The sequence below is a fragment of the Poecilia mexicana genome, unplaced genomic scaffold (genome assembly GCF_051168715.1).
Source record: "Poecilia mexicana isolate PSO_F unplaced genomic scaffold, ASM5116871v1 scaffold_6, whole genome shotgun sequence".
Taxonomy (NCBI): Eukaryota; Metazoa; Chordata; class Actinopteri; order Cyprinodontiformes; family Poeciliidae; genus Poecilia; species Poecilia mexicana.
This window is the reverse complement of record NW_028263375.1, coordinates 8,426,022-8,437,836: the sequence shown is the minus strand read 5'-3', so window position 1 is coordinate 8,437,836 and position 11,815 is coordinate 8,426,022. Positions and strand designations below refer to the sequence as shown.

The window sequence follows — 11,815 nt, the reverse complement described above, 5'->3', positions numbered from 1 at the left end:
TTATCCCCCGCGCTCAGAGCTGTGCCAATGGAGGTGGAGGCGGCCATGTTGTAGCTGCAAAGCGGCGTCAGCGTCAGAGGGAATCGAATCGAAACACACCGGGAGACTCCCCCCTCAATCCCTCTCTGCTGACCGCGCGGCTCGGAGGCATCGGCCCCTTCTTATTCCTGTTCCCAGAGCCGAGAAGCGGGAGCCACCATGAGCGGCGGGACGCCTTATCTGGGTAGTAAGATCAGCCTGATCTCCAAGGCCGAGATTCGCTATGAGGGGATCCTGTACACCATCGACACCGAGAACTCCACCGTGGCCCTTGCTAAAGGTAAGAGTTTTACCTGGGCTCAAGGTAAGAGGTTCCTCGAGGCTAAAGGTGAAGTGGAGGCGGTGTGTGGGTGTTTAACGGAAACTTAAGCTAGCTAACTGCTGCGGCTGAAGTTAGTTTGTTATTGAAGCCTTTCAGTTTAAAGGTGTATGCTGTTGTTGTTTAAAAGACATATTAACTATTAAAGATTAGCTCTAATCTGAACACTAATAACACATTTTTCAACGTATTTTTTCATTTAGGAAGCCTTTATTTTATATATCCAAACAAAACTGTTCAACTACAGTCCCTTTTTGACCGTTAGTTCATAATGTAAATAAGCCTGTCGTATTTTCATTATGACAGACTTATGTCATAATGAGCATGGTACTGCGGCACCATGCAGTATTTTTCCAGAATTAGATGTTAATAGTTCTAATATTTTCGAAATTTAGCAAAGTCTTAGCTCTTCAGCAGGACAGAGTTCTTAAAATATGGAGAATAGCCCTTGAAGTGCTGATTCAGAAAAGGTGAATCAGACACTAACTTCACCATGCCCCTGAAGAAATAAACAGAGGGATCCAGATAACTCTGGACCTGGCCTCTAATTGAGTATAAAGGGAAATTACACGGAATAATTAATGTAAACTCCAATGCTTATTTTAAAAACTATCAAAATTATAAAAAATTAATTCAGTCATCAAATTTCTAATAAAATAGTTTCAAAGCAAGATGCTGATTAATTTTAATAGTTCTTGCTATTTACAGGATATTTTTATTTAATTTGAGCCAACTAATCAGTTTTGGGTAAACTGATCTCGATTTTAAACAACTTTGAAATTGTGGAAACAGAAGCAAACATCTGATTTTGGAGCATCTTCAGCTGGATTGTTGTGCAGGAAGGACGCCCTCTGACTTCTGAGGTTTATAAACTGTACATGAAAATAGGACAAAATCCAGCCTGTCACCAGACTGACCCTCTGGCTTAGCTGTAAATCGGGGTTCTCACATAATCAGTTTGAGTCGAGAGATTTAAGTGAAATGCGGCTTTTTCTGCTTGTTACTTATACCAGAATATGATTGAAATGATGTTTCATTCTGTTAAAGAAACTTAAAATCATCTGAGAGGCACAACAGAATTTAGCTCCAGTAAAAACAATAACTCCAGACGTGTTTCTGACTTACAGGACTTGCATTGTTAAAGATGAGTGACATCAGCTGATGTTAATCCATAAATCTCTTATGTTTAAGTGTCCGGAGCTTGTTGAGGAAAATCCCACTTTGCTGCTCTGTTTGTGCCCAGCGTGGTTTTTCATAATAAAAGTCTTTTCTGAAAGTAGGTAGAAAGGCTTTTAATTTGCCATGTTTAGCGCTGCTGGAAGTTCTTTTTTTTTTATCTTTATCTCGAAGTTAGACCTCACTTTTTTTCCCAAAATGTAAAAATCTTTAGCTGTTTTTTTCCCGGATCGAAAGGGAAACTGAGTTTTTGGGGACGCAAAACGCTGCTGTGCTTTTTTGTTTGATTTTTGCAGGTTTCAGATTGGAAAATTTTGAACCTCAGTTATTTATGTAAACATGGAAAACGCTTACCTATTAGCCTAACCTCTAACCCGACCTATAACCCCAAAAGCACACATAACAATGGCGACCTACATGTTTATGGTTCTACTATAAATTAAATCATAACACCTTATAAAAACAGCTTTTTAGTTACTAATGAGAATCATATTTTGTTTGCAACTTTTCCTGTTAGTTTAAAGTTTCAGCCTGAATGTGGAGTTGTTTTTTTTGTTTTTCTTTGCCACACCTCCTAACTGTCAAACTGTGATTCAGACACTGAGTTTTCTTTGCCTCAGTCCGCTCCTTTGGTACCGAGGATCGCCCGACGGACCGGCCCATTCCTCCGCGAGACGACATCTTTGAGTACATCATCTTCAGGGGCAGCGACATCAAGGACCTGACGGTGTGTGAGCCGCCCAAACCGACGTGCTCACTCCCCCAGGACCCGGCCATCGTCCAGGTATTTCTGTTCTTATGTCGCTGAGTGTCACTGGATTTTACTCAAATTCTCTGAGGCTTTTTGTTCTAATTAATAATGTAGTAATTTTATAGCAAATTATTTTTTTGTCCTGCTTGGCAATAAATTAAACATGCAATAGTTTAATGACAAAAAGCAGAAAATAAGTTAGTATACAGTAAGTCGGGAAAAAGGTCCCACATGTTTCCTTTATGAAGACAAAAAGTCACAATGAAATAAAACCAAACTATGATGAAAAACCAAAAACTACTCTAACCCTGGTTCTGACCCAGTTTCATGATCTCCTGTGCGTTTCTTCTTCTGCAGTCCTCCATCAGCACCAGCTCCTCCTCAGCGGCGGCCTCGGCTCCGACTCCCTTCCAGTCCTCTGGCTCCTACGGCCTTTTCAACAGAGCTCCGGCTCCCGCCTACAACCAGTTCAGCACCAGCCCACTGGTCTCGCCCCAGTTTGGACCCGTTGGTGTGGGTAAGTCGGGGCGGTGGGGAGGTTCTGCTTCAGGGCGGCATGATATCCAAGGGTTCAGAGTCTGTGAGTGGTTCTGGATCACGTTCTTCATGCCACAGGAAGTGAGGAGGCGTCGGGTCAGAGGCGTCGGTGTGAGGCCTTCGCCGCTTCCTCGACACGTTTTGATGATTTCAGATTCAGGAAAGTTGATTTAATGGGAGCAAAGGTTCGATAGATAAACTCATGTAGTCTGTGATTATTTCTTCAAAGCAGACATGTTGCACAATCGTTTCAAAGTCCTGCTAATGATGATGATGATGATTTGATACTGATGAAGTGCATCTTATTTTTTAAAAGCAATATGACACTTTCAACATTCCTCATTTTCATTTTTTATAGTTTTTCCTGTAGAAGTTGTTAAAAAATTACTAATATCACAACTTTATTTTGGTAATATTATGATTTTATTCTCCTGTTATTTTGACTTTCTTTTCATACGTCTTTTTCTCGTATTATTACAACTTTACTCTCACATCAGTATGATTTTTTTTTTCTCCTATTATTTTGTTCTCGTAATATTATGAGTATATTCTCGTATCTTTAGGACTTTTTTCTTGTATTTTTAGAACTTTCTCGTACTTTTTTCTCCTATTGCGACTTATCTTTTACTACAACTTTATTCTCATATTATTAAGTAACTTTTGCACAACTTTTCTCTCATATTATGACTTTTTTTTTTTTTTTTTTGCAATGTTATGACTTTATTCTTGTCATTTTTCTTCTGGCCCTAGTACTCCATCCTACTTTCTGTTGTTGATCCGGTTCTATTTTTTTTTACTATAAAAAGATCCAGAATCTTTTTTTTTTTTTATTGAAGCTTGAGAACGTTCTCTTGGTGCGCCCCCTGTAGGACATTCCTGTAACATCACCTTTTACTTTGCGTCCAGTTGGTTCTGTTCATCTGCAGCTTTCCGAGTCTCCGCTCCAAACTCAGAATAATTCTTTAGTCCCAGTATCAGCTGGACCCAAACTGGCATCTGTGTGTAAAGCAGAAGATCTTGATGGCTGGGAGAGTTTCCTCCTAACCTCCAGGTCAAAGTGTTCTGATGAGATTAGTGACATCAGATGGATGCATTATCGGTTCTGTTTAGGCGCTAACTGGGTTCGGGTCGACTCAGCTCCGGCTCTCGGTGTGTGTGGTTGGTTGGTGTTCTGGTATCGATACACCCCAGATGTTCTGCAGATGTTGGTCCATCAGTCTGGAGCAGAGAGTGTTTCCAGGTCTCAGTTCTGTTGCTGTTCTCGCACACAGGGCGGTCCACAGTCTTCTTTATGAACTCCAGTCTGAGCGGTTCTGACTTGCGCTCTGTCGGGACTTTAACTGAAGGTAAAGACCAGCAGGAAGTGGACTCCCGGATCGGTACCAGTGGTGTGTGTGTCAGAGGGTGATGGTTCATCCTGTCCTCGGGTGTTTTCCTGTCCTGCTTGTGTTGACCCACAAACACTGCTGGTGTTTTCCTGCTGCAGCAAATATTAACCTGCTTCTGACTTTTCACTCTTCACTGCTTCACCTTTTCTTTCTGCAGAAATTCAGCTGAAACAAACTGCAGACAGGAAGCTAACAAACTCCATAATTCTTTACTTTCAGGATCAGTTGTTCTCTAGGTTTATGAGAAAATGACTGAAATACACAAATATCAAATTTTATATTTTTCTTCCACTGTAAAATCACCAAATGTTACCATCTAGTTTCTAGTGTGAATATTTTGGTACTCTTTAAATGAGGCAAAACTAACTTACAAGTAACTTTTCATCAAAATATAGGAGCTTGTTTTAAGTCAATAATTCCTTAATACTGATTTAAAAAGTGCTGGTTCCATATTTCACTTATTACACGGGGAAAATGTGTTATTTTTAAAATAACAAATTTATTATGTAATGTGTTATTCCAATGAAACTAGTATTTTTCATCAATATTAAGGAATTAATGACTTAAAACAAGCTCCTATTGCTTGATGAAAAATTACATGTAAGTTAGTTTAGTCCTTTTTCAAGCGTAAGAAGATATTTTCTCTAGAAACTAGACAAAATGCTTAAGATTTTGCGTTTCTTCAGTGTTGTTCTGTTTAACCTGCAGGTCGATCCGGTCTCTGGAGTTACTAATCAATCTTTAATTTGTCTCTCTCCTCGCCGGTTCTCCTCAGGCTGCAGCAGTCCCAGTCTGGAAGCTCTCAGGAAGAGTCCCACCCTGGATCAGGTGAGCCAGAGAGGCCCGTCTGTCCCGGCGTCCACCGCCACGGCTCCAGCCCCCGGTCTGGGACGGAGAAGCCCGGCACACGGCCGCGCCGCGCCGGCGGGTCCGTCTCAGAGCAGCCAGAAGGCCCAGCAGCAGGACGGAGTGGACAATCTGAGAGGTGAGAACCTTCAGTCTCTGAAGATAAACATAGAGGGTAACCAGGGACCATGATACTGCCAGAGTCAGTCTGCCAAATAAAAACAAGCTCAGGGATCCAATCTGAACCTTGTAAACAAAATAGTTTGGGTCTGTTGGACAGAAAGCTGCAGACAGCTGCTCAAGTTCGTCATGGAAACAGATTAAAGGGGCAATATTATGTATTTTCCATCCACATTTGTAGCACAATCAAGTAACAATGTTACCTTCAGTTGTTATAAAAATGCTGAATATATAAAATACAACTTAAAAGAAATTTGACACCTTGAATTTGGGCCTCTGTCTCTTTAAAACTCCTGCTCTTTTTAAAACTTGACCTTCAGGAAGTCATTATCACATCACTCCTCCTATTAACCCTTTAACGACGTTTTTGCCAGCGTTGCATTGAGAAGTAGCTCCTATAATGAGCTCCCCAGGTGTTTGCTAATTGCTGCTGGCTAGTCCAAAGGAGCTGAGTTGGAGAAGGCTCCTCTGTGAGGTGGAAGCTTGGAAACTGCAGCACGGAGTTTAGTGACGCAGCTGCTCCCTGGTCGCTGTGTGGAGACTCAAACTGTGTTGCTGTTCCAGGATCAGACGTCCAGAGCAGAGCTGAGGGCGATCAGGCGCGAGGAGAAGGCAGGGAGCCCAGTAAACGCTCCACAGGTCAAAGCCTTGTCCCCTCTGCAGCCATCCTGCATGCCCTCCATCTGTCTATTCGACTTCATCTCCACAGGGATGATGGAGACTCTGCATCTCCTCCATCATTCTGTCACTAAGGGTGTTTTCACACCTGACAGTCCGGTAGACTCGGTTAGATTGGAGACCAAAATTGCAATATTTGTTACATTTTCAACTGCTGCAGTTCTGTCATGCTGCACTCAGATGATCCAAACATTTTGAAAAACCAGTTCCCCTCCTCACCTGTGGGGGGCGCTGCACTGAAGGACACGACATGAAAACCTCAGAAGAAGACACTGAGCACAACTTCCTTCTTCACGAAATGTAAAGAGAAACAGAGTGGCGTCAGATTTTAGCATTTGTAGGATTTCTCTCTTGTCTTTGGTAAAAGACGACGAGTCATTTCTTTAGACTCGTGTGTTTTGGTTGCTTTTACCCAGAATGCCCTGCGCTGTAGTCCACTTCCTTTTCCGGTTCGCTTGCCGTTCACATATGCATTCAAACCTCTTCAAGAAACATCAACTTTTAGATAGTTTTTTTATTCGTTTTCAGTAGTTTTTACATGATCATCCCAGATGACAATGAGTTCTGTGGTGGAAAATTTTATTTTCAGATAATATATTATGACTTAATTTCCAGAAATTACTGTTTTTATTACACCCCACTTTTAATTTTAAGAAAATATGCAACATTTACATATTTTTGATTTGGTTAAATTTGATATTAATCACATTAAATTTTATTTTATTCCAACAGTTCTTATGTTTGATTTTGTCTTTGGTCTTTCTCTTGTCAGAAACTTTTCCATTTCTTGCTTGCTATGCTAGCTGGAAGAGCTAAGATGAATTTGACTGGCAGCCAGTTTGAAAATAAGCATCAGAAATATTTAAATTATGGGATTCAGTATTGTTATTTTTTTCTCTTCTCTCCAACCTTTTGAGACCCCCTCTTTGAAACCTTCTAATCCAGAGTTGGATTAAAAGCGGATTAGGCAGGACTGGTGTGAATGCATCCTAACTCCTGCAGCTCTTCATCCTCACCTTCTGTTCTACGGCTCCATCTCTGCATCTCCTCCATTTGTTCCGTTTCTCTTCTTCCTCTCGGCTGACGCTGCGCTTCTGTCTCTCTCCAGCAGGCGGCGGCGGCACGGCGAACCGGCGCGGCCGCGGGGGCGGCCATCACGGCAGGGGCCGCTTCAACGTGCGCCGAGACGGACCCGTGAAGTTCGAGAAGGACTTTGACTTTGAGAGCGCCAACGCCCAGTTCAACAAGGAGGAGATCGAGAAGGAGTTCCAGAGCAAGCTGAAGCTGAAAGGTTGGCGTTAACTGGTTATACTGGGAAATCTGAGGGAAGCATCACTGGGATGTAAAACTGAACACATCTCTTTAATTAAAGGAAATAGAAACAACCTGTAGGTTTTAGTTTTTGCAGCTAAACTGTGATTCTTTTGTCTCTCAGATGAGAAGTCGGAGAAAGCGCTGAATGGAGAGGATAAGGGAGACTCTGGAGTGGAAACCCAGAACAGTGAAGGCAACAACGAAGACGAGAGCGACCCGCTGGGCCCAAACTGCTACTACGACAAGTCCAAGTCGTTCTTCGACAACATCTCCTGTGACGACACGAGGTACGGAGCTGGTTCTGAATCCTGGAGGCAGACTGGTAGACGACACACAACGCCGCATGTGAACCGATTCCTGAACAGATCTGAACATGTAAACTGATTCCTGAACAGATCTGAACATGTAAACGGATTCCTGAACGGATCTGAACATGTAAACGGATTCCTGAACGGATCTGAACATGTAAACGGATTCCTGAACGGATCTGAACATGTAAACGGATTCCTGAACGGATCTGAACATGTAAACGGATTCCTGAATGGATCTGAACATGTAAACGGATTCCTGAACGGATCTGAACATGTAAACGGATTCCTGAACGGATCTGAACATGTAAACGGATTCCTGAACGGATCTGAACATGTAAACGGATTCCTGAACGGATCTGAACATGTAAACGGATTCCTGAATGGATCTGAACATGTAAACGGATTCCTGAACGGATCTGAACATGTAAACGGATTCCTGAACGGATCTGAACATGTAAACGGATTCCTGAACGGATCTGAACATGTAAACGGATTCCTGAACGGATCTGAACATGTAAACGGATTCCTGAACGGATCTGGTGTCACTTATCTGATTCCCAAACAGATTTGAACATGTGAACTGATTTCTGAACCAGATCTGAACACTTATAAATAAATGAATCTGAGAAATCGGAAACAGGTAAAGACCCATTAAAAGAATCACTTAAAGAACTGATGAAATTCCTTTAACTAAGCAGGAACTGGTTGGGATCAGTCAGATCAGGAATATTTGTGTCATTGAGCAGCAGATGAGTGAATCCTGTGAACAGCAGCCATGTTTCCTTGTTTTCCTGCTCTGACTCTGATCTTTTGGTGTTTTTAGGAAAGCTGGAGATAAATCTGGAGCTTCAGGTTTCCCTCGGTGAGTTTCTGACTCAGACTGATTCTGGAGGCTTGTGATGGACCGAGCAGTTAAGGAACAGCCAGGCACCGGTTTAAAGTCAAAATAATTGTTTTTTATTTAACCCAAAACAAAACTTGGGTAAATAATAGGAAAAAATGACAAAATGTGGGCCCATAAAAGAGGTCAAAGTAACAGACATCAACTCAGACTAACTCAAAAAAACAGACCTAACAAACAGAGACAAAAGGGGACTTAAATGCTGGCTGATCAGGCCACATACAAACACAAAGGGGAAAATACACAGAAACCTAACTGAAACTAACATAACAAAATCCCATTCCCCCCCTCTGGATGATGAGTAATGGTGTGAACCAATTTGCAGTCTCAGCTGGCTTGCTCCACCCCTTCTCCACCTCTCTGCTCTCCTAAGGATTGGGGCAGCCAGCACTTAAGAAACTCAGAAACAACAAAGATTAAATCAAGCAAAACACAACAATATAAACCAGAATGTGCGCACTTATTCTAGAATACAATGTGATGTGTTGCTTTCTAAACAAAACCAGTTATTCTGTAAATTAAATCCTAAACTTAAAGAAATCCAAATATATGTGAGATAAACCTATTGCGTGTGGTGAGAGTGAATATTACCACAGTTGTGTGGCTGTAACTGCAGCCATCACAAGGCTGAATTATAAATCAGTCTTTCTGAGTGCGATCGGAGCTCTGATCAGAACATCGTCAGCACTTCTGTCAGCAGATGTTTACAGTTCTATCAGCAGCTTTTTGTTCTTCTAAGGGGATAAACCCGATTAGACTCTAACCAGATTAAACTGGATTTGTTGGCTGTTTCCGCGGCGCTCTGAGCGTTCCCTTCTCCTCCTGCAGGGAGCGCCGGCAGACCTGGGCGGAGGAGAGGAGGATGAACGCAGAGACCTTCGGCATCCCTCTGCGCCGCGGCCGCGGAGGTTACCGGGGCCGCGGGGGGATGGGCTTCAGAGGGGGCAGAGGTCGCTCGGCCAGCCGGGGGTCCTTCGGGCCCCCACAGGGCGGCGGCGGCGGTGGCGGTGGCGGCTTCAGGGGAGGATACCGAGGCAACCAGGCAGGGCGCGAATTTGCCAACTTACCGTACAGGGTGAGTCTGTATAAAGATTTAATTTTTATAAAATTAGGATATTTTCCAACAATAGACTTGTTGGGTTTCCATAGTTCAGAGTGATATCAGAGTACCCAGAGCCGCCATCTTGTTTTACAGCTTCTGTTTGTTTGGATTTTGAATTCAGTCAGTTGCAGCACAGACAAAATATTATTTTACATTTATTTAATTTTTCTTTTTCTTTTTAGACCCTTGCTATTTATTTTTTTATTTTTTTGTGTGTGCTTGAATCTCATTGGTGGCTTCAGTATGCAGGGGGAAGATTGTAAAGGAATGTGTTTCAGTTATTGATTGGAAAAAACTGGCCATATGATTGGAAATGTTTTTACACTTTTCTCTTTTTGTTCCATGAAAGCATCAATAAGATTCAGCTAATTCAAAAATATGATTAAATGCAGCTACTGTGTGCAGTTTAGAGATTAAAATCTGTTTCTATCTTTTAAATAAGTGGCATCCTGATTCAAATGGGATTATTTTTCGAAAACAATATTTGTGTGTTGCCATACAGTTACCTAAAAAAGAAGTAAAAGTAGTTTTTTAAATCACAATCTTTATCACAACAGTACCACAAAATATCGCCGTAAAATTCTAAGTCCATATTGGCCAACTCTAAGTATAGTTTTGTCTTTCCATAAATTTTAGCTGTTGCCTATAAGCTTTCTAAATGCAGTATTTGTTTTCTTGTTGTTGCTGTTGTTCTGCTGCAGAAGGACAACAAAGTGGCGGCGTAGTGTCGACAGGAGGCGGCGGCTCCGTCACGCTGGAACTTCCTCCATGGGAAAACGGCTAGCTTTGGTTCTCTCCTGTCCACTTAAACTCCCGAAGATCGTCGTCTCCTCGTCGTTTCTGTCACCAGCACTGGAGTAGACTCTGAATGCAGCTTAACGTTCCGTCTGTCTCAGACCACCATGATAATGATGCATTTTATTAGAGAAAGCGATTCCCTCTAAATGTTCTAGTTCCTCAGCTGTGGACGCTCTCGTAGCTTTATCAGGGTTCCTCCTACAGAGGGCGCTGCAGGCTCTCTATAACATGGATTTTTTTTCTACTATGGCGTTCTCTCGTCCACCTGTCTAACATCACTGGTTTCACTGGTTGCTGTGTGGTCGTTTCTAACTCCCAGTTTGCACAAATTCACCACAGATTGTTCCTTTTTCTAAATTTTGTTTTGATTTTTGATTTTTTTACTGCAGGAACCTCATTTTGCTTCTGTTCATCTCTGAATTTATTAAATCCAATGATACAAACTGCACCATTAGGAGCAGATTTCCTCACCATGAAGTCCAGATTATTAGTATTATGAAATATTGAATTGGTGAGAAATAGATCTTTCAAACCACTGAATTACAGACCTAAATGGGTTTTTTTTGTGGTTCAGAGATGAACAGGAAGCTACAGATTTTCCTCCTGCGCTTTAACTCTTCCTACCTGGAGCCAGTTGGCCGGCCGGCCAGTCTCGTTACAGTCTTCATGAAGCCACTAAACCCGAAAGCGCTGCACGCCGGCCGGCAGGAAGTGATGTCACACAGATAGACGGAGCTGCGCACTGTAGCAATGTCGGTCAGCAATATTCCTGCTTTTGGTTCAGGCATGATCAGAACCTGTAAACGATGTCAGTCGTGTATTTTTCTTTTTGTTTTTTTTTTAATTTTTTGACTCCGCTGCTCGCTCGGATCAAAATATCCGACATTTAAAGATCCGATCAGAATATTTCGGTAAATTACAGGTGGTTGTGTCTTTTGACTGCTTTCAATTCGGACAGCAAACCCCGTAGTCTCTCCAGGAAAAAAACAAAAGACTTCCCACGATCCGAAATGCAGAGCCACCTTTAAACTGTGCTCAGGAAACGGGAAAGGAACTGTTTGAGACGTTGAGGTTCCTAACTTGATGTCTGTTTGGATTTGCATAGAAACAGTTTTTGTTCTGGTGTGTTCAGTGGCAGGTTCTGGTTCCAGCCTGGATCCACAACTGAAGAAAAAAAAGTGAGCTTTTAAATGATGCATTGTAAAATAAAAAACTGAAATAAAGACACTAAGTTTGCAGAAATGTTTGGTTCTTGTTTCTTCATTTTAATGGTTCAGAAATCTTGCTAATGGTAAAATAAATTTAATATTGTTGAAAAATGTGTAATTTAGATTAATTTCTTTTATATTTATTGCATTTAACACGGTAATGCATTATAAATATATTTTGTGTGTAGTTTACCTAGTATATGAAGTAATTTAGTTAAAAATGAACAGGTTCTTTTTTTAGTTTGAAGTTTAAATTGATATAATTTG

The 11,815-nt window shown here is 41.7% G+C and overlaps 1 protein-coding gene across 3 annotated transcripts; it reads left to right on the top strand.

Annotated features, from left to right (window-relative positions):
* Window positions 1-11,582, top strand: lsm14aa (LSM14A mRNA processing body assembly factor a). 3 transcript variants are annotated; one of them, XM_088006175.1, is made up of 10 exons: window positions 1-319; window positions 2,155-2,318; window positions 2,643-2,802; window positions 4,094-4,210; window positions 4,986-5,195; window positions 7,023-7,205; window positions 7,350-7,515; window positions 8,363-8,401; window positions 9,269-9,515; window positions 10,244-11,582. In XM_088006175.1, the coding sequence occupies exons 1-10, from the start codon at window positions 199-201 to the stop codon at window positions 10,265-10,267; spliced, it is 1,431 nt and encodes a 476-aa protein (XP_087862301.1). In that variant the 5' UTR covers window positions 1-198; the 3' UTR covers window positions 10,268-11,582. The 3 variants fall into 3 exon arrangements, with proteins under 3 accessions (XP_087862301.1, XP_014828148.1, XP_087862302.1); XM_014972662.2 differs by having other exon boundaries at window positions 2-319; window positions 4,094-4,168; XM_088006176.1 differs by lacking the exon at window positions 4,094-4,210 and having other exon boundaries at window positions 2-319.
* Window positions 11,583-11,815: the final 233 nt, after the last annotated feature.